Source organism: Lingula anatina, chromosome 6, assembly GCF_051362555.1.
Source record: "Lingula anatina isolate TDL-2025a chromosome 6, LinAna3.0, whole genome shotgun sequence".
Taxonomy (NCBI): domain Eukaryota; kingdom Metazoa; phylum Brachiopoda; class Lingulata; order Lingulida; family Lingulidae; genus Lingula; species Lingula anatina.
Window position 1 is genome coordinate 8,640,516 of NC_141772.1, and position 23,453 is coordinate 8,663,968.

Sequence of the window (23,453 nt, forward strand, 5' to 3'; positions counted from 1 at the left end):
CCGCCGTTCCCGCTAACGCAGATATTTCAGCGCGACGGTCGTTCATATAACGATTTTAACAGAAAACGGTTAACTATAAAGTTCAGGGGCCTGTCAAAAAGCTAGGACCTAAATATTGAAACTTATCTTCTATCCTAGCAAAAAGTCAACGTTCTTATGCTCAGCGTGAACTTCTAAAAGTTGAACGGCGACTTTATGAATTATTGGTCTGTTGTAATGGTTTTATTTATGCCAATTTTACCAATAACTAATTAAAAGAAACCATAAGTTAGACTCCAGAGGAAAAGGAAAATACCCGAAATACAACGAAAAATAGTGTAAAAACATCATACCTATGGTACACCTATCAAAATCTCTACCCGTTCAGGACATTATAAGAATTTGTTTTGCAATACTAATTGCTTATTGAATGATGCATTAGCAGCAATCTCCACCACCCTCCCTTAAACAGGAGTCTGAATAATGATATAAACAGAATACTGTATTGTAAAGTGAAACTCAGATGACGTACATACATGTATGAGATAGATGGTCAGTCAAAATTTCCGTAAGAGAAGCAGCTGCATTAGAGCACTGGATGTGAAAATAAAACATCTACCTTACATCATGCATAGTAATTTATTCAAATTTTATATAATTTCTTTTCCTTTCAAAACCCCATTCTTTTGACCTCTTTCAGAAGTATACATGCGTTCCTGCTAGTAGAACAAAACACTAAGAGAATGCAGTATATCATTTATTCATTTATAAGAAAATAATTTCCTTGAAAAACCAAGGCTGTCACAAACAACTCTGGGGAGAACATATAGGGACATATGTAAATGCCCAAAACCTCAAACTGTTCAAAAAGTTTTAGAAAATTAGACCTTAAGTAAAGTAAGTCCGAATAATACTTGGTTCCTCATCAACTGTGTCTGCATTATACACTTCTTAACTCTATTAAGGAGTAAGTTGAACCTTTGTTGGTTTGTAATTAACATTCTTACTCAAAAAATAATGGACGGATTTTGATAGAATTTTTCAGGATAGGCCAGAAACGGGCTCGCTTAGAATCGACTAGATTTTGACGGCGATCCTGTAATTATTATTATTATAAGTAATAATGAGAATTGAGCTGTCTAGGCAGAAGTCTACTCTCTCTAAATTTTTTTCTAGTTCCTTTTAATCTCTTCTATCACTAGTCATCATCATCATCCTTTGGCATTCTCTTGGACACATTAGCCTTGGCTTGACCCAGAGCTATCTGCCTTGCATTGGAGCCAAACGTCAAAGTGCTTATTGTTTCAGTAATATTCCGAACATCGGGGCTGACGGCCACAAAGAGACAGGCCTTGGCATCGCCCCCAAGAGCTGGCTGAAGGATGTGTGTCAGCTTGGAATTCCTGTATGGTATATGCAGCTGGCTGGCACGCAGGGCACTGAACACCTGGAATGAGAATAAGGAACACTGGGTATAAAATTGTTGTAACGTTTTACTTGCAAAGTGCACCTCAAAGACCTGCTATAATCATATGGGTTTTTGTTAATTACCTGTACTTGAAGGCAATTTTCATTCTTATTTTGAATTATGTATAGAAACTATGACATATCTTAATTTTAGTTTACTTAATTTACAAACTCGTTTGTCCTTACTCTTAGTTTTTGCTGTTGTAAATTTAATTAAATTATTATAATCTTAATTTAATTTAAAATTACTATATGTGAAATATTTTCATCACTACAACAAACTTAAGCATCATACATTTGATTATCTAGATGTTTAGAACATTGATGTTAAATTATCATCTCTGCAGGCCTGTAAGTCAGGGGGAGGATGCCTTGCAAAATAAATAAATAAATAAATAAATAAATAAATAAATAAATAAATAAATGCCCACCTGTCCAAGTGCAGTAAGAGACTTATTAATGGCAGCTGCTTCCACTAAGCGCTGTCCCTGAGCCTCTGTCTTCCCGACTCTTTCTGAGCCAGCGAGATCACACAACATCAGACTTCCGCTGGAGTGGGTACCAGCTTTGCGGTTCATCCCTTCCACTGACAGCTTTAGAATTAGGTGAGACCGAGAGCTGGAGAAGAAATGTTGTGTCTGTCATTAGTGTTTTAAGTGAGAATACCCAGCAGAGTTGAATCCATCTAGCTAGTATGATGTGTCTATCTGAAATTTTTGTTGTGCAGCTGACCAAAGCTATTGCTTGACAATGTGTTTAAAGAAAGTTTTCTACTATCTTTAGTGCTATATCAGCATTGAATAGCCCACTATTAAATCAGCACCCCATAGAAAAAAAGTCAAGTATTATTTCTTATTTAAACTACAACACAAGAAAATGAATTAGAATGCATAAAGGTCAGATATACTTTGAGACATCTCCACAATACATTTAAAGAAGAAAAAAAAAAATACCATGTCAGTTCTTATCCTAATGAAAATAAATTATAAATTCTGTTATTTGCTATTTTCACACCTCTGAGAGTTCATCTTAGTAGCAGCTGTAGTTCGGTTCTTATTTCCCAGTTCCATAACGCGCTGGATGTCCGCCATCGAGGTCACCTCGACCTCAGTCAGCCCAGGGATGACCACTTTGTTCCCTTTGCTCTGGACAGGTAGTGTCTTCACATCACTGGACAGCAAGTCCTGGACATTCTCATTGTAGATTTCTAGGAGTGATACCTGAATTTCATTTGAAAAAGAGACAAAATCTTGAAAACATCAGTAAAAGTTGTTTATATTTATTCAAAGAGAAAAAAATGCTTGAATTGGTTAGAAAAAAATTGTCTCTATCCATTTTAAAAGAAACAAACATCAAATGAATAAGACTGTTACATTCTTATTAAAAATGCAGAAGTATGAGGGTGACATTCTATGTAGTGTGATGAATTTTTTTCATTATTAAAAAGTAAAATTTCCTTAAAATTTCTATTATTAGATATTTCTAAATGTCAGCTGCTGTTATAAATGTTCAATAAAGACACCACAGACCTTTAGAGTATAGTCAGCTTTGTCACTCCTCTCTTTACAAATCTCTAGCAAAGCCTTTATTGATCTGAAGACAATGAAAATAGATATATAAGTCAGAAGTATAATTGCATCACAAATACTTACAATACAATTTTAAGATCTATGATAACCAACCGTAATAATTATATAATTAAAAAATCCATTACACATTAAAATATTTCCCTTTAAAGTTTTTAGTACAAACTTCATAGATATTCTACAAGGCAATAAAGACCTGATATTGACTCCCGGGTCGTGTTCCGGTCCCATCATGGTGTGGGTCTTTCCCGACCCTGTTTGCCCATATGCCAAAATGCACACATTGTACCCGTCAACACAGGAGTGGATGATTGGCAGCGTGTCTTCAAACACCTGAAACACAGTTTTGTCATATTATTTGTTGCAGTACATTTAATTTATATATTTTATATCATTTTCACATCAGATGACAAAGTATCCTGGACTGCTCCAGTTTTAGATATTGTGACTGAAAAGGGTCCTTTTTTGATGTATTTACTAAGCTCCTTCAACTTTTTTCATAACTGCTGGTACAAAAGCGCAGCTGTTAAAAAAAGTTTTCAGTACGTCTGTTAAATTGAGAGGGAAGATACCTCAGTTTGCTTGGAGCTGGGGGAGTACACCTTGTCAAAGCTAAAAATCTTTTTCTGCTGTGTTGCTGGATTGAATGTTGCAATGTCCGAATCTGAAGGAAACTCTAAGGAGCACTCCACTCTGTTGTCATAGCGACATCTGGCAAAGACGCGGATGTTGCCCCTCAATTCTTGTAACTGAAAAATGTTGAGTAAGGGTTTTAAGAAAATTACGACTGGAATTATAATAATCCTGTTGTGCATTCTGAAATTGTTATTATTGGAGTTATATGTGAAATTAAGTATCATTCTCCATTATGAGAGAAACTAAAACATCACAAACTGGAACTCAAATCAGGTAAATAGATATTAAGTGTTTTGTCAGTGGTCTTGCACATGGGGCATTCTAGTGATTTGGGTTAAAGCAATGAAATTTCCAGGAAATTAATTGTTTTTGCGGAATAAATGTTCGATACTCAGTGTGTGTCTCTTTAAGTGAGCCTCAAGTTATCACTGTACATCTGGTTTCACATAAAAAACAAGCTCGTACAACATTCACCTTGTTATACAACAACTTTCTTTCCAGCGCTTCTTTCCTGTAAAGTTCCCTGAGATCTTCGATTTCTCTGGATTGTCCACTGTCACAGCTCCTGATTTCACGCATCCCTTTTATGGCCTGAAATGCCAAGTTGAAATATCACATTGAACACATATATTATGATCATTACAACTGAACATTATCATGTCATGTCATGCAGTGTCATGTCATTTCTATAACTGAATATTAACTCTAGTTATAACATTTACTGTTATAAAGAGCTGTAGATTTCAAAAGATAAAATAACAAATTTAAAGGACTATTATGATTATTTTAATGTCCAAGTGGCATGGTATACAAAACTTTTATTTTGTTTCATTTGTTGCAACCAAGGTATGGAGTTATTAGCTATAAATCACTAATAGTTCTGAGTTGTAGAAGTACTAGTAGTAGAGCAAGCAGGTTGTCTGTCAGAAGCCCAGCAGGGCTCAATCTACATATTCAATTGTAAAAATGTAATTGTCTCTAAAGATGGAAACACACATGCGTGTGATGATGTGACAGCAGTGAGTGAAAGATTAAAGCTGCCCTATACATGACAAAAAATGGACAAAAAAACTAGCTGCATAAATATCAAATTTAAAATGACCACAGATTAAACACTTATCCTTATAGGGTCATTACAGTTCAAGTCTCACCTTCTTCATGAGGTCTGATATCTCCCCCACATGCTTCTTGACTGCCATCTTGAGCTGAATATGGGACTTGTGCAAGTTTTTGGCTGATTCGCTCAGTGCCCTGGCTGTCTTAGGATCAACAGAACTCTTCTCCACAGTTACGACCTGGTATGTCAATGGACAAACAACATGGTAATTACTTGATTTTTTTGAATGGGGAAAATTGTGAATTTAAAATTCTTCAAACATCCATTCTTAAAATTAGAACCTTCCTACTGAGTGGTAGAAATGAAACTGAAAAGCAGGCTACCTAATAGTTCTGCATTTGACAGGAAAAGTACCAAGATCCTACAAAGATTTATATTTTTTGATGTTTTTATAATTTTGTATTTCTGAAAAATTGTCTGAGTGGTAGCAACAACACTGAAAAGCAGGCTACCTACATGTAATAGTTCTATTCTATACAGAAAAAGTACCACAAATGCTGCACAGATATAATGTTTTTTAAGTTAAGAAATCATATAGCTGAAAAATGTATAATTTTTCCCCATTGATAAGACTGAGTCATTACCATACATATCAATATCAGACAGAAATTTCTAATTTTTGAAAATATAGACCTTTTTTGCTCCTTAGTTAACCAAACTAACTCCTGAAGAAAGTTATCAACTGAAATTTTTCCTAACCTTTGCTGTCTTGGGTCTGGCTTCTTGCAGTGCTGTGAGACGCACATTGGTACTCTTGTTTTCTGCCTCAAGTGTCGACACTCTGTCTTCTAATGATACAACCTGCAAAAAACACAAGCAGTGTTATTAATATAGAAATAGCTTATTACTGTAATATATGTCAATATGGAAATTGTAAAAGTAGTATAATATTTGTAGCTAAGTAGAACAACAAGATATTGTTTTATTTTATAAAAATGTCCTTTATTATGAGTTCCGACCTGAAAATGCACATATTAAATGTACTGGCAGTTACCTTTTGATTGCTTTTCTTGAGATCTTCCTTGCTGTTTGCAAGTTGCTGTTCCTGTAAGAAGAATCAAGTTGTTTTTAGACGATGTATAAAAAAAAATTAACATCACTGTAACTCACTTTCATTGCCATCATGTTATAAAAGGTATTACTGGGAATTCTGGAGCATAACTTAATGGTTTATCTTAAATTTGTTTTTAAAATGGAGGCGACTGCATATAAAGAGTCAATTACATGTAACCTCCTTGAGTGTACAATTTTTGTGTGCCAAGTATTGTGATTGATGCACTGATACAAAGAAACATATGTCCAGGTAACAGAGAGCGCTAAAGAATCCAAGGTAGACCACTACATGTACAAGGACTGTTATCACGTTTACCAAGCTCTTGATAGTTTTTTTCAATTTTTCTATTTCTTTGTCCTTTTGTTCCATCGAGTTTGCATCAGCTGCACTGTTTTTTGTCCGTACAATTCCTGTAAATTATGGCAACATCAAAGACCTTAGTTCAATGGGAAAATCTCAGTACCAAGTATTGCAACACACACACACACACACACACACACACACACACACACACACACACTTCTTTACATCTTTAATAGTACATGATTTTTATTCTTAAATTTATTGAACTTAAACAATTTAGGTCATAGCTTTTGTTATTTGAACTTAAACAATTTAGGTCATAGCTTTTGTTATTAACAAATGTGCTTGAACTAAAAAACATTATAATTTAACTCAAGGATGTACTTTTTCTATTATGTGTACACCAAAAGCTTACCCTTCAGCCATGGGTCTGTCACTGAAAATAAAAAAATGAAAACTTTTTAAATGTAATGGTTGAAAAATGTAAGAGAAATGAACTTTAAGCTAATCATCATCACATTGATTTAAGAATAAAATCAAGATGGCAAGCTACTGAGTCTTAACCAACTTTAAAAATTAATTTAGAGGAAATCTAAAAAAAAAAAGAAAAAAAAAAAAAACTCAAATCTCAATCTTCAAACAGTTCATTATAAGTGATTTCTACAATGACATCATTATTTTGAGAACGATAAAAGGTTTCACTTATGTATGTTTGATAACAAGATGGCCACCTCACCTGGATCTCCAATATTGAAATACGTCGATATGCACTCATGTGGGTCATAGTTTGATGCTCTAAGTGACGCTAAGATGTCATGACTATTTGTCCAGTCTGGGATTGTCTCCTGTCATATAAAATGTCACAGTTTGTTATAATATGTCATATATACTGCAGACTTTAACATTAACAGACTTAACTGTCATTCAAAGATAATAAATAAGGATATGTCTTATTTTAAATAAACATTACCAAGCATTTACTGATCTTAAACTTTCTTTGGACCATGTCAAATATTCTCCAACAAATTTTGAAGAGATGAACTATGATCAAATAGTGCAAAATCAAAATTAAGGACACAAAGAGAAAATCAAATCATATTGTTCTTAATGCTATCAATCAACAGTAAACTATAGTTTTTTAAACTTAAATATGACAACTCCCCCCTCCCCCAGAAAATATTCAGCTTTTTAGCAAACATTTACCATTCTGTTAACTTTTTTATTTACAGGAGTATATCCCTGAGAAAACCCTGCATACATGTACCAGAACTTGGCGATAAGGGGATAAAACACTACCATTACAAATATAGCAGTACTACCAGAACTGGAATAAAAAATGTACCTGAATGATATCCATGAAGTCTTTGATAACATCAGAGTGGATTTCATATCCAATGGGCAGTTTGATCCACTGACCAGTGTCATTGTCAAAGTAACAGTGGACATTGACACGTTCCTGGAAGAAAAAGATTTGTCTCAATATGTCACCCTTTGGTGAATCATGTGCTGTGTAAAGTATAGTCCAAATCTTGGACCAGATTTCTTAAGTCATGCTACAATATCTTAGCATTAATTAGGAAAGAATAAGTTTGCTCATTACAAAGTAAACAAATCAGATGTGCTGTAAAAAAATCAATTTCATTCAAAAATTAAAAATATAACATCTGCTTAATTTATTATTAACTTTCCAATACAGACTATGAACACCTTTCAGGCAACAGTCACCTTGCATGCCATAGGTTACTGGAGAATAAATTCTGTTATCAACATGCACAGGTTAGCTTTTTGTATTATCTGTTAAACTCAGGGTTGCATCAGTGAACCCAGAATATTTTCAATTGGTACATTTTTGAATTTCAAAAAGCTTTTATCTCTGTATTGTTGAATAAGCAGTGTGGCCTTAAAGAACTATTTATTTTTATTATTACAACCATAAATTATTATTTTTATTATTATAATTCTCATAAATACAAAACCAGACTCGAAAACTGTATAAAATGGTTCACATTAATAACATCCTATTTTATTACCTCAAAGAGATACGTGGCCACTCTTCCCTTTAAAGGATGGTCAAGATGCCCTTCGCGGTCATCTCTGGGCCGTTCCCTTCTGCTGGGTCTGGCCTCACTGGCGGCGCCACCATGGGCAGCACCTGTGCCACTGGTGACGGTGTTGTGGGAGAGAGGTGGGGTTGCAGATGCAGATGCTGCCTGAGAGCTAGAGTCCTGAAATTACAAAAAACTTGGTCAGTCAGATAATCTACAATAAATGCGAAATAACAATGGACTTATTAAACTGCTTTCATTTTATGTAAATCCTTTCACTGGATTAGTTTTTTTCCTTGAGAAGGTAAATACTCAATAAAATAAAATAAAGTGAATCTGATAATTTTCATCCAAAGTTAATATCACTAGATTTCATTCATATTCAAGAAATAAATATTCAATGAGAATCAACTGCTGGATTACAAAGAAAACAAAACCTTAAATTGATCTATTGCTGACATTATCCTTCATCACTAATAGAAACAATAACCGGCATGTATATTTGGGATATGTATTTGATCATTTAACAGATAAAATGCTCATGATGTGTATGTTTTTCATTTTCAAAACTCACTGTTTCTCCTTGAATGACATTTTCCACAGTTATGTGTCCTTCATTGTACCACTGTACTGGGAAAGGCTGCCATTGCTGGAAGAAAAAAAAAGGATTTTTATTATTTACAATAAATATCTTACATACATTTAACAGAATTGGATGTGAAAATGTACAATTGAACATCTTATCTTTTCACCTGCCCAGTGTATTAATAATATCATGATATAATAATAACATCTTATGACAACTATTCAGCTTTTTCATTACAGCCAAGATAGATAGATGTTATTACATGTACCAGTATTTCCAGCCCAACTTTGTATAAATGAGCTCTCCATTGATAATTTCCTTCACCCACGACAAATGTTTGTACATCCACTACAAATATTATGAGGTATAGAAAGTTTCATTTCTGGACAAGGATAGATATTTGTTGCATAAAACCAATAACTGAAGATATTACACTTCCCTGTACTGGGTTCTTTAATATACCACCGGGTATAAAATTACTTCTAAGGGCTCTAACGCAAACGTGAAGTTCCAAGGTTCGGTACACGATTCCCGACTTGAGTTATGCTCAGAGAGAATATCAACGCAACACCACTGTTTCGTTACAAAATCACAAACTGACTTTTATTTGGCTTCGTAGCCTTCTTTATACTTCAAACCGGCGTGCCAGACCTTTAAGTTTACGAGTTTAAAGATAAGAAGAGCGTCTAAAGATAAGAGTGATTACTGCGATAGGGTAGAGGGAAAGAGCGTCTAAAGACGTGTAGTGTTCACAAATATAATTCCCAGTCATGTAAATTAATTTGATTAGAGTCGATTGCTTGTGCACTCGACTCGTTTTATGGCCTTACCCGTAGTTATGTAACTTAAGTGGACGTGTGCAATTTGAATAATTAAAATTAGTATGTACCGCCAAATACTGCAGCACAGAATCCACCTATAGATAAGAAATACGTATAAAAAGATGTCTAGAATTAAGATCGTGGAGAGAGACTGAAGAATACTCGAAGGAGACCGCTCGACGGAGCTATGGGAGAGGGCCTAGAGCTTGGAGGCTTCACGTATAGAACATGTAGTTAGAGATCGTCAACCAATAAACCATTAAACTGGTCATTATGTGGACTTGGGTTTTCTTTGCGCGACCTCACGTAAATATGACACGAACCGTGGAATTTTGAAATGCGTTATCCACTGAGTAAGTCTAAAACGAAATGTCCTATTTCGAGCCCACGCTTGAATTAAGCGTACAAAATTATATAAGTTTAGGACATTCATCTCATATGTATATGTAAAGGTACATAACATCCCGAAGGGACTGCATCATATCCTGTATAATAAATGTGTTAGATAATCAGTTCATCAATTCATGAAGTACTTATTTTCCTGGGTATTGTAAATATGCTTGCCTGTATTAAGTTACATGTCAATGTGTTCCATGCTACTATTTGTCCTCTTGTAATACCAAATTCAAGTGCAAGAATCCTATTGTTTATTACAGTGCCAGTCACTGAATCGATCTGCTACAAGGATTCATCACCCTTTTTGTATGTGATACATAGGCGTGCTATTGCCTTGGCTATGGTTTGATAATTACGCTCCTATTTATTGCATACAGTTGGCGAATCATTTGTCAATGTATTAAAGTGACAGCTATTTCAGAGAAAGAGTCTGAGGAGGTTTCTGATACAAATATGGGACAAGCTTCTATATCTCTTAAATGTATTGGAGTGGACGGACCCTCTTTAGGATATAATTCTTTTTTTTTATTAGATAATAAAATTATTTTGGTCAAATCTAAGTTTTGAGCTTAATCAGAGAAAGTTTGGTGAAAAAAAAGTTTTTTTCATTTTTATAAGCCAAATACGTGGAAGATAAGCATTTGGCTCAAATTTATCAAGTTTGATTGGCGCAGACTGGTTTCATGAGGAGACTTGTCAGACAATTAAGCTGATTCCTCTGCTTGCATTTAGTGAGAATCCCTGCAGAGTTGGGTCGATCCATATAGTCCAATGGTGTCTATGGGAATGGGGTCTAAAATCTATTGTACATATTTTTGTCCTGCAGTAATTTTAGAATAATACCTGAAAACATGATTGTATTATCAAACTGAGTAGACTCTACGAGTACAGATACTACAACTAAGCCACTAGCATACCATCAAATGCTTGGAAAGAATTGGAAGGACATGTATATAAATAATATATACTGGCTCTATGTATATATACGTATTATGTATTCTTGAGATATGTAGCTGTCATAAAATGGTGGCAAGATGTTTAAATTGTGTGCTATTGCGATGAAGTGGTATTGATTATGGCTCTAAAATCAATTCAAGTTTCTTCACAGGCCATGCTTTATGTATATCTCGTATCCACTGATTGAACAGAGAACTTTGGTCTATATAGGACTTAAACTAGTACCATGATTCCAGTATACAACACCTGAAAAATGATTTGTTTTATAGTCTAACTCAGCCTGCCCTCACAATTAAAACTAAAAATAAAAACATAGGCAATCCCTGTAACTGTTAAGGCAGAAGGATTTTAAAAATACATATAAATATAAATAAATGCTATTGGAGTTTGAAAGTCACATGGGAGATCATAAGATGCACAGGGATATGTCTGAAATTATGACAGTAATGACTGAATGTAAGTACAACTGAAGCCATTGACCATGGCCAATTCCTGACCAATGGTCCAGTTTTCGGCCAATAGGTTCTTAATTAGACCCTCCGGTCTGCCCAGTGGACTCTATATAGTGACTGTAGGTTTAAAATATATCTGCACAGTGAGACACTATATAGCTGAAAAGTCTGCTGAAAATGTTTCTTTTATGACTTGCACCCCTACACCCCAATATATTGCCCTTGGAAGTCAAAACAAATCTATTCTATTGTTAAGTCACCTCCCACCACTGTAGCTGTATACTTATCCGCTATCAATAAACCCAGTGACACAGGGGTCACCAGATACAAGCAACCTGATCAATTAAAATCAATCAAAGTCATGGTCTTAAAAGAGTTGGGCATTTGTTTGCTATGATACAATGCAAATGTTTTGCAGGAAACAACCAAGTTTTTTTTTCTTTGAGCATCCTCCACTAGAAGTTTAGATTTTTTCCTGAGTATTTAAAATGAAAACCAATATCTGGTACAAAGGATGATATAAAAATCAATTTGTTTCTAGGCTTGTCTGGTGTTATAGGCAACATTTTAATTAATTGTAAAGAACACAGAAAATATTTTTAATCCGTCTATGGAAATGAAAAAAATATTTTGAAGATGGCTATGGAAACGTAAAGCCAAAACGACAAATTTACAAGGCCCAAACTAATTTAGCTAAGAGCAAAATATGAATTGCTTTTGTTATTTTTTGTCATTTCATAATTTAGATGGTAAAGATTAGCAACTGGTTTACTATGCTATAATAACACTTGTTCATCATGAAGAATTATTTGTCTACACAATTTTATTTGTGTTTTTTCTTTTCCCTCCTTCCTTCTTTCTTTTTTTTTTTTTAATCCTAAAATTTTCAAGTGTAAGACCTGTTATAAGACCTTCATGCACCTTATTTACTCAAGTCTTATCTATGTATTCAAATTAATTAAACTGATATATCAATTACTATATTTAATTTATTATCAATATGTATGCTAATACATCGAGCACTAGGTACTTGTCTAAAAACAAATTCAAACCCCACACCCCCAATATTTCTATTGATCTGAATATGCCCACTCTTTTCAATCAATTCATAATAATGATGAAATTGCATAATAGTACATGTACACCAAACTGCTGTTTGTTATTGTTCAGGGCAAAAGAGAAAGAAATTACAGTATGTTAAGTTGAGATGTATGATGGTTATTATTTTGAGATTTGAATTTATCATTTATATAGTTTTTAATAGAAACCAGTAAGACCAAAAATTATGTGCAGCAGCTGGTATAAAATATATAAATTTGATTAAAATTATGACAATTACTCCTAAATTTTCAATAAAAATAATAAACCATTTTCAGAAAACAATAATTTTGAAGTTTTGAGGGGAGAATTTGGTTCAAGTCAGCAAAATGTTCTTGTAAGCTTCTCAAAATCATTGATCTTGAAATATATAGTAATGATATGTTTGTGGAGTATGACTTGAAGAACAGACCTTCCCTTGTTTTCCGATACAATTTATTTACCACACATAATAGCTGTAGTGTTACTGCATGATTATCAGCTCTGTCTCTGATTACTTAGTTTGCCTATCTTTAGAAAAATATTTACTCAACACTGACTAGGGCCCATGAAACTGTTTGACAGGTCTTAGCTGAACAGTAGCCATAGTATTGATGGATATACTTGTAATACAAGCTGAACTCTCCTAATTGTAGACCTTAGACTGAGTTTCACAGCCCTTTAGCCAGCGATTAAAGGGGAGGGGGTATTTTTTTTTGAAAAAGTGGACCTTTTATTAGAAACTGTGGTGTTCCTAGATCAAATTGTACCCAGAGCAGACCTTTTCCTAGCAAAAAAAGAAGTTTGTTTGAACTCCCCCCTCTCCAGCTCCAGGCCTGGTTACAGTGAAAATAAAACATATTTTTCAAACTCCCGATCAATGCATCCGTGCTGTTGAAAAAGAAATGTCACAAAAATAGAGGTGATCAACTTATTGGGTAAATAATTCTTGGATTGATTTTTTTTCCATTGTGTTAACTCAACAGACAAAGGGAATGACAAAAAGCTTAAGTGCAGGTTAGAACCTGTTTTCTCCTTGCTTGACGAGAAAGATCTATACAGAAAAAATTGTGAAGAACTCAATTTTTACTCCAGCAACATCTGTTTTTATATGCAATATATAAAGAAAATTACTAGTATAATATGAAGTATGTTACAGTAATTTCTAGAAGTACATACTGTGCATGGACAGATTAATGGGTAATGGATGGACAGACATGCAGGCATACGGGAGTTAGCTATTAGATGGAGCTTTTGACAACTTTGGAACTCTGGGCCAGAAAAATTTGTCAGAGTAATGCAACGATTTGAGACAGGCAACATTTGTGCTGTTTACACTATAATGAAAAAATAATGATACAGTACAATGGTCCACAAAATAAATTCAAGATAATTTTAGTTATAAGGTGCTGGCTATTTCAGAGTCTATTATAGATCTATAAACTACTAGACAGACAAATATTCTCACACATACTTACCTGTGTTTGCCAGGAATCCAGATAAAATCTTAATCCTCCCTGCACCAGACACTGAAACTCCTGGCCACTGGCATGGTGGAATGTCTCAAACACTAGGTCATCATTGTTCTGAAATCAAATTTAAAATATCATTAAAATTTAAACAGGAAATCTTTTTTTTTTCAAATTTTATTGAAAATGTTTTTTTAAACTTTAAACTGAAGTGAAGGTATTTTTTTTTCTGAGGAAACGATTGCTCAACTAAAGCAAATCCAGAAAGGGCGTACATGTAGTCCCTTGGCCTTGGAGGTCCCCCCTCCCCAAAATATAATAAATAAAAAAATAGAAAAAATGACAACAAGTGAATAAGATATAACTTAGCAATTTTTTCCTTCATTTTCCCTATATATTACAGTGAAATTGTCACCATGTACTATTTGTTTTGCTAGTCAAAATTCTTTTTCATTGCCCCCTCCCCCCTTTCCCCCTTAGCTAGACCAAGTCCAGTCATCACAGGAATGAGTCCTAGACATTCTGTCCACTCACAGTGGTAAAATGCTCAGGATTTTGGGCTGCCCTCACAACATCATGCAAGTCATAGTTGTTCTCTCGCCCGGCCGCACGCACAGCTGCCTGGCTCCAAAGATTGGCCTGCGGAGAACCCAAGGTCACATGGTCGTCAGCTTGTTGAAGCTGACGCTCTTGGAAGCCCTGTTCAAAATTTTAGAATAATTTATTAATAAAAAATAAATGAATAAGTATAATAATAATTATAATAAAATGAAAATAGTAATAATACAAAAACAGAGAGGTGTTTATCACTGTCAATGTAAAATGAGTAAAACTTGGGTCATTGGTTATGAAACAATTAAATAAATATCATATACTGTGGGTTAAATGATAATTCCCATCCACAGAATTATAAAAAATAACAATAATAAAAATGACAACAACAATAATAATAATAATAATAAGTGCAGCACTGGTATTTCAATTAATATTTGTAATGATAACAATAATACTTTCTTTTCCAGGCATCATTGAAATGTGTGCAAATATATACCCTGCTGCTATGATATTTTAATACAGTGACAGTAACCAATATACTGACATATACTGCAATGTTATAATAGCACAGATACTGTACATACTAGTGGTATACAAAGCTTGACTTCTTAGAAACAAAGTTATTTCTTATTAATTAAGTGCTGCTTATGTGACTAGCTATGGTATGTTGAGTCTTGACCATTTAGTAACCACTAATTACTTTATTTTAAAACTTAAAGCACTTGTCAAAATCAAATGTAGTTACTGAAGAATTTGTTTCAAAAAAAAAAAAAAAAAAAAAAAGAAAAAAAGGGAAGTAAGTACAGTAGGAAAGTTTCATTTGAGACATACACCAAAAAGTTTAGAATAATCAGGCATTAAACATATGACATAATGAAAATACTGATTTTTTAAAACTTTACTCAAAACACATACATGTATTATAAGGATATTAACAAAGCAAGGTACTGAGTAATCATCTATAGTTTTATGCTCTCTGCAGCACTTTTCTTTAATTCTATAATCAATAATCAATCTGGACTGGCAGGGTGAAATAACATAATTTCGATTTCTGTCCATGTTCAGCTTACCTGGTGTCCTCGGGGAGACCGGGACATATCAGCGTGGGATCTGCTAGTATTTCTATTCCTATTTATGGGTGAGCTATTCTCAGTATCGACAGAGGCTCCATTCCCCATCCCTCACTGCTCACAGAGCACCATTATCTCATTGCTGCACTGATGGCTGAATAACATGACTCTGGGTCTGTGGATGGTCTCCTTTTTTAACTATTTTTTTTATCACTTTGCACAGTGTAACCTGAATATGAAATACACTATTAAGTGGAGTATATCTTATGAAGTGGATAATCGGTATACATATTATGCAAAAGATTTCACTCACTCACTCACACACACACAGAAAATATATGTCTTTGTTAATTAATAAATCTTTTCTAATGGTAGAGGAACTTTCTTAAAAATCAATGTTGAAATAACAATTCATTTCATAGCTATCAGTATCAAACAGAAAGGAGATTTAACTTTATAAATAGACCTGCAAATTTACTCACCTTACAACAGCAAGGCAGAGATGGTTAAGATGAACTACAGGCAGTTGGACCAGCTTTCTTATTTCCCGTCTAGGAGTCTCGGGTGTCTGATTATAGATTCATGTTTCTCACGACTCGCCGAATATGATTGATAGTTTAACTGAAGAAATCAATATTCTATCTACTCCATTTACAATAGTCGTCAACACATATGCACCGTGTTGTGGTATCAGAAACTAGGTCAGCAGGGAGCTAAACGGTCACGTGATCAAACAAATTATCAGTCGCCGGACTACGACTAAATAAGAGTAGTTTTCTGTGTTATATCATAACGAAAGTATATCTGCAATTTCAAGTATTGTTTTGCGTATTAAACTAATAGTAGACGAATAAAGGTTATTGCTTTTTGCGTGTGAATTCCTGCTTTTTTTGCCACCGCAACCGACCAGCGCTTCCTTTCCCGCGAGATCTCGCTCGCGTGCCCTAGCAGGAAGCAAATGACATGCTAAGCACCGCTGAATTTGTTTACATCGTTCGTCACTAGCATGTAATCTCACCGTGGGATGCCACTAGGAAGATAAATGCACTACAATGGAAGTATTCAAGGCAATATGTGACTTTAAACCGCCCAAAGGGAGCTCCAGCCATAGCTTTCTACCATTTAAAAAGGGAGACAAGTTTGAGGTTTTGGAGCCGAACCATACCCAGAAGGAGTGGTGGGGGGCTCGGGCCTTGAAGGGCAACAAGATCGGGTACATTCCAGCCAAATACATGAAGGTGTGTATGTCCCCATAGCGGTTTATCACTGCAACATTATAGTGTTTGTTCAAGATAAAATATACGTGTGTGCTTAAATAAGAGGAGTTTGACGTTTGTGAGTATTTTGGGGGCGGGCCGGGAGGGGGTGACTCAAATGAGATTGTAAAAATGAAACATACATGGACTTGATGAGTTCACACAAGTTGCAGTGATCTTTAGTTGAACCATGTACTGAGGTAGATCAGGGATATTGGATCATTTCTGTACTGAGGAGACAAAAACAGACTGTAGTGCACAATGCTTATATGCTGTCTAGATTCAAATACCAGTATGTAAACATTTTAATTTAAATTAAATAAATATATTTATGTATAATTCAGTATATATTATATATCCCATGATACCTTTATTGGTCATTGTCTTTTTTTTTGTATTTGAACAGTTAGTATAATTACTGTGTTGATTGCCATAGTGAATTTATCATGGATCCACATTTTTATCATTCTCATTCTATATATTGCATCTTGTATGATAAGATAACTTAGGGCACTATTTATAAATGTTTTTCATTCATTTCACCTGGGTATCAGTTGTTAAGATTTTTATCAGATCCTGCATGTCAGAGGGAACCTGTATGTGCATTTGTATGGTGATTATTCATTTAAGGCAAACAACAGGAATTAAACGAATCCCCCCCCCAAACACACACACACACAAGAAAAAAGTTTTGCTAGTAATAGTTTATAAGTTAAAAAAATTGAGTTAATGTTGGAAAGCACTTTTTGGGGTGTCATCAAATAAAAATCAAAGATAAAAACTTGGAAGAAGTGAGATATTTAAAAAAAGAAGTTTGTGCGTACGATTTAAGTAATTACCATGTGTTAATAAATCAGTGTAATTTGGTATTTTCCAATATTTTGAACTAATAACTTGCTTTTCTTTTAGTTGTACTACTGAGGTAGTTGTATGAAAATCAGTCAAACAGTCCCTGATTATTTTTTTGCCAAATCTATACTAGTAACAGAAATGTACCATCTGTGAAAAGAGTTATCTGTTATGGATTTGTAGATTATTTGTATATTTTTTAAAATAAAATAATTGCCATTCCAAAGTTCCTAACTCAATCACCATGACTCTTGATTTTAAATAATGTCAACTAAGTACAATGAAATGAAATTCAATGTCATAACCACAACTAAATGTAAATGAAGGTCCTTGTACTGTACACTGCAGAATCAGTCATGTTTTGTATGATGAATGGAATGAATCACCACAGCTAGCCTGAGCATCACATACTTGACATCCCAAGATAGTCAATACACCTTATTCATCCCAGGTCACTTGGATTAATTTTACTATTGAAGCTATGGCCTCTTTAGAGTGGATTCTTCATTCGGGCTTCAATGGAATAGTTTACTATACATAGTATAGTCATGATAAGGTTTTGAAATAAGTTGGGTACTCTGCTGCTCTCAAGTTGAGATCAGTAAATAAATAAATAAATCCTATCCAAAAAGCCATTTTCTGAGGCAGTAACTTAGTGCTTTGCTTGCATAAACCATATAAAAGTTAACAGAAAATGTTATTTACAATTCATTTATTTTTACTGAAAATTATAATATAGAATAAATCATGCAATTTGGAAAGTGTGCCAAAATGTTTTCACAGAGTCTTAAACTAAAAGATGTCCAGTTTGTCATAATATTTTAAGTACTAAACAAGATTTACTGATATTCATTTTTGTAAAGTTTCATGCATAATGCGTTCAATACAGTCAAGCTCACTGTAGCTTAATATATATGCACAATTGTACTGTTCTGGTGACAGTTATTTTACTGTGCTAGTACTTAATGTCAGTCATCATCTGTGGATAGTATATCTGGACACTGGTGGACACCTGCAGGACAGACAGAGATTTGTTGGCTTAATCTCTTTTTTGAATGCAAAGATTAATTAAGCCTATGTCACAGCTAATTCCCCGTTTTGCCAAATGGTGGCTTTGAGAAGTAATGGTTGTCCTGGTTGAACTGCCACAACTTATACGTTATATTTTTTAAAAATCAGTCCACTTTGTCCAAGGATTAACATTAAAGTCCTTAAAGTTAAACAGTAGACTTTTTATAAACCAACCAGGCTCAGGATTATGACACATTTTGGTCATGTCAAGGGCTTATTTTGCTCTAGATGTGAACTGAATTGCAATAATGAACCAGTCACCGGTTTGGACGTACTATTATTATGGTGGTTCCATTTCCATAATTGTTGTTTGTCAGGCAAAGTGTACACAAAATATGATAGCTGACCACCATGCAAAGCTGGCATTGTTCAGATGCCCCAAATATTTAAGCCAAGCTTATTTATAAATGGCCTCTTGTTTGCTCTTGTTTGCAGATCTATATGAATTTCAAACTAAAATATTTTTAAATACTAGTTTATGAAGATGTATGTGTTTAAAATGTCATGTAACATCACAGAACCATGTTTAAAAGCATTCAGAGTGCAGTCCTCTACCAAGAGTCTTATTTCTCATTAGTGTTAATTGATTAATTAATGGATTGCCACCAAAATGTAATTAATTTTAAGTGAGTCCATTTCTGACCTATTCTAGAAATTTTATCAAAATCTGTCCATGGGCTCTTTAAGTTATAGGCTGTTAACTAACAGACAAACAACAAAAAACAACCTCCTTGACAGAAATAATAATTGTTTTGACTCCATATTGTGTTTAATTTAAAAACAAAAACATTTGCCAGAATGAGCACAGGAAAATGACTCCAGAAACACATTACACCTGTTCATTAGAATAAAAATCTCTGTCAGATGATGTTGGAGTTACTAACTTATATATATATATATATATATATAATCCCATTGCGATCTTATCCAGAGTCAACTAACACAACTTGCTGACTTGTGTTGGCTATGGAGTGATTGTGACATTTTGCAGTTCAGCTTTGCATACTCTAACACAGTATCAGCCTTGGCTTGCTATATTAATTTACAGCGCACAAAAACAGGTCTACTTTTTATGATTAACAGGTTCCCTTACTAGTACATTAGTGCAGTATACAATGTTAAATGATCAATAAGATCCTTTGCACAGTAATACATTTTGGTTATTTTGAGAACAAAACTTGAAAGACTTCCTGACTATGAAGTTTTATACTTATCATTTGTGTAGGAACCTGCATTTTTGCACTACTTCATTCACAAATTTAACTTTGGCAGCAACATCCAGATTCTTGGGGATTTAATAGATTAGTAAAGCTATGTTGCTATGATGATTCAAGGGGAAGGCAGTTACCCAGTAAGCAATTATTTTTGAAGAACATTATAATCAATTTTTATCACTTAAGAAGTACTATTTGTGTAAACTTTCCCAATATCTCTAGTTTTTGTTCAAATTATTGATTTGGCCAATGCTTTTGATTTATACAGACTAGTAACTGAAACAAAAATAATGTAGTAAGAGGTGAGAAATTGCTTCCTGTTTTGTTCATTAACTAATAGCACATTGATTTTTGTAGAATATGTAACTGCTGTAGCAGTAGCAAAATTCTGTGAGGCACATTCTTTTCATCCTTTCCGCCTCTGTTAATGTTGGAATAATAACCTATTATAATTCACTGATATAAATGTATAGCTATCTTGTCTAATTAAATCAAGACTATTTATCTTCTCACGTCAACAGAAGCAGAGTGCATCCTGAGTATTATCGAATAGATTTCTGCCTTACAGGGTAATGCAGAGCCAATATTTTGCAAATATACATTGAATTTATTTGATTCGTAGATTAAGCTGATGAAATATTGACGGAAACCTGACCTCCAGTGCAAACAGATTGCTGTAATGTTGCATCTGTCATGCACAGCAAGTCTGCTTGCTATCGTGTCATCCGTTGGGATTTAAATAAGGCAGTTCGCGTCATACATGTAGCATGTGGCTTGATCGTATTGGTCTCTGATTGTGCATCATTTTATTGTAAGATGAGAGTATGTTCTCACTGTTGGACAGATAACTTATTGCTAGAATAGAAACGTTAAATCTGCATTATTTTAGGTCTTTTGATCAACACAGTCTCTTCACTTGGCAATTCCCCCATAATACCTGCCCACATCAGAGTAGCCCTGTCATTTAATTCTAGTTTTTTGATGTAGGACTATATACATGTAGTTGATTTCTTGTCCTAGATGGAAGAGAATTGGCTTTGGAGCTCATTCTAAAATGAATATTAAAAAAAAAATTAATAGCTGGAGAATACAAGACAATTTAGAATTAAGAAATATAGAAATGCTATGTTTTGTTTTCTGCTTCCAAATTAGAATTGAAAATTTTATTATACTGTGTGTGTGTATATATATATATATATATATATATATATATATGTTTTGTTTGATACATGTGCTCAAGTAGTTTAGAAGATTGATTTTTAATAAGCCTTAATGCTTATAATGCCTTTATTAAATTCAATGTTGCCTTTGTATATTTAGGATCATTTCACTGTAGATTTAAAAAAAAGGATTGTTTTTACTTTTTTATTTGCCAGCCAACCAGGAGAAGAGCATTTTCCATGGTAACTTGTGAAAATATGTTTTTGTTTTTTATCTTTTTGATGTACACACCTTCTTTCTTCAGACTTGGTTTACAGTTATAACAACAACAAAAATGTAATTAAAAAATTAGACAGCCAAGTAAAGGAAAATAAAGGTGTATCTTTATTTTCAATGTTTTTGGGTTTGAGAAAAAAAAAAAGAAAATTATGAAACAATTTGTATATTTATCTGTAAACCAAGTTTATATCTTTTATCTTTAAAGTGAAATCTTTCATGTGGATACAGTTTTTTTTTAAACTTTGACTGGTTCTGATGCTTGTTTTGATAACTGCATTGTATTTTTTATATTTGGGTCTTTATCCATTTCAGCTTGGGGGTTTATGTTACAAATACAATTTCCCCTGAAATTAAATTCTGTCAACTGTTTTCATTCATCTTTTCATTTGACATGTCCTTAATCTTAAATTGAAGGTTTATTTGAGAGTGAATTTCCTTTCAAGTTTCTGTTTTACCAATGATTTGCATATTTTGCACAGTAGTTGACTTTTCATTGCCAGCTTTAAATAACTATATAGTTTTCTTTAAAAAATTGTTATGATTACAGATGGCTTAAAAATAGACAAACTTTTTATGGGCCCAAAATAAAAGTGTTCATTTTAGATAATCTCTGCACTGTCCTGTCCCTATTCATACTTAAACATGGTGATAAACCTTATAGACTGCTAAATAAATTAAACATATAGACAACTATATTATATGTAAAACTGGCATAGAACAATGAATCCCTTTCATTGATCTGAGGGTGTGTTTACATATTGGTTAAGTTGGCCCTTCCCTGCTTATTGCCAACTTGAGAGTTTATCATAAGCAGCATGAATGCACCCGCTACGTGGACCACTTATATTTTTTGCCAGATTTTCACAGATACTTCATTAGCTTATTCTGCCCATGTTTGTGTACTGTCCAGTGGGAACGTTTGCCAAAAATAATATCATCAACCAACTGGCTTCTGGTAGAGAGGTTTAAAGACGCAGGTGGATTCCCTTTTATCTTCACTGATATTTTGTTGTGGCCCGTGGTGGGGGTGATGGTGGGTAGGGGAAAAGAGGGTTACATCTGCTATTTTGCTGAACTCAACTTGCTCAGATACCAGGAGGAGGAGGTTTTCTGAGAAGGGAATGCCCAACTTGTGTATTAATCAGCCTTAAAACCCAAGGTTGTGATGGCTGTCTTGGTGGTGTTGAAAGTTGACAAAGGAATACCATTTCCTATGTGATTTTAAAGCCACAGTCAAAGAGGGTTTCATGGAAAAATACTATCTGGTCTCACAATTGACTTATTCTGTGTTAAATTATTTAAAGCACAGGAAAACATTTGCAGAGAAAAGTCCATTAAGATCACCCTGAGCTTCAGAGCTGACTTGACACTAACCTTTTCACTGTAGCCTATCTCCATCGTGTCAAGTAACCTCTGACGAAAATAGTTTGACCTATTTTATATAAGCCAATCGAATCCATGTTTCAAAATTTTTCACCAAAGTTTGGTGAAAACGCTGATTGGTTGATCGTCAATCGGCAATCCTCGGCTGATTCCGCAAGCTCCATACTAACAACATAGTTATTGTCGAGTGCGGAGACATCCGAGTAGTTCCGAGTGGTTCCGAGTGCATAACCGTACACAAAGAAAGCATGGAGTATATCGGAATTGAAACCAGAGCAGTATGATGCCCTGCATCATTATCTACTGAGGGATGATGTATTTTGCGTGCTGCCCACAGGTTACGGCAAGTCCCTGATATTCAGCCTTATCTTTGATTGGTCCGGATTTGAACAAAGCGCGCTTTGACTCGTTCGCGTTCATTGGCTAGATCGTTCAATGAGTCATTGAGTGCGGGCTTTAAATTTGATTGGCGGGCGGCGGGGGCACTCGAATCTGGTCAGAGGTTACTTGACACGATGGAGATAGGCTACAGTGAAAAGGTTAGTGTCAAGTCAGCTCTGAAGCTCAGGGTGATTAAGATGGGCTTAGATCACATTTTGATAGCCTTTCCTGCAAGTTTCCTCAAAGAGCTTTCCCTGCTTCACCATTTATTCAATAAGATGTGCTTGAA

General features: G+C 34.3%; 2 protein-coding genes across 4 annotated transcripts in view; one reads left to right on the forward strand and one right to left on the reverse strand.

Annotated features, from left to right (window-relative positions):
• Positions 1–721: 721 nt before the first annotated feature.
• Positions 722–16,130, reverse strand: LOC106167505 (uncharacterized). The gene is made up of 20 exons (XM_087015491.1): positions 16,053–16,130; positions 15,571–15,799; positions 14,480–14,644; positions 13,955–14,062; positions 8,762–8,836; positions 8,173–8,367; positions 7,485–7,598; positions 6,879–6,987; positions 6,558–6,578; positions 6,155–6,249; positions 5,780–5,830; positions 5,485–5,586; positions 4,820–4,963; positions 4,143–4,259; positions 3,605–3,781; positions 3,229–3,365; positions 2,976–3,039; positions 2,461–2,666; positions 1,878–2,064; positions 722–1,426 (listed from the first exon to the last, which is right to left on the reverse strand). Exons 2-20 carry the CDS (start codon positions 15,676–15,678, stop codon positions 1,178–1,180), a joined length of 2,424 nt encoding a protein of 807 aa, XP_086871617.1. The 5' UTR covers positions 15,679–15,799; positions 16,053–16,130; the 3' UTR covers positions 722–1,177.
• A 375-nt stretch (positions 16,131–16,505) lies between these two features.
• Positions 16,506–23,453, forward strand: part of LOC106167503 (uncharacterized) — a 53,576-nt gene continuing 46,628 nt past the window's right edge. For 2 of the 3 annotated variants that reach the window (XM_013546297.2, XM_087015497.1), the window contains exon 1: positions 16,506–16,808. In XM_013546297.2, the coding sequence (XP_013401751.2) occupies positions 16,623–16,808 (186 nt within the window). In that variant the 5' untranslated portion in view covers positions 16,506–16,622. The remainder of the gene's footprint in view (positions 16,809–23,453) is intronic. The other variant, XM_087015492.1, reaches the window with a different exon arrangement.

Coding starts and splice junctions, on each gene's coding strand:
- LOC106167505 (XM_087015491.1), bottom strand. CDS start 15,678: ATGGGGAATGGAGCCTCTGTCGATACTGAGAATAGCTCACCCATAAAT. Junction 14,063..14,479: donor ATCCTGAGCATTTTACCACT/GTGAGTGGACAG, acceptor ATTTGATTTCAG/AACAATGATGACCTAGTGTT. Junction 3,782..4,142: donor GAAAGTTGTTGTATAACAAG/GTGAATGTTGTA, acceptor AACATTTTTCAG/TTACAAGAATTGAGGGGCAA.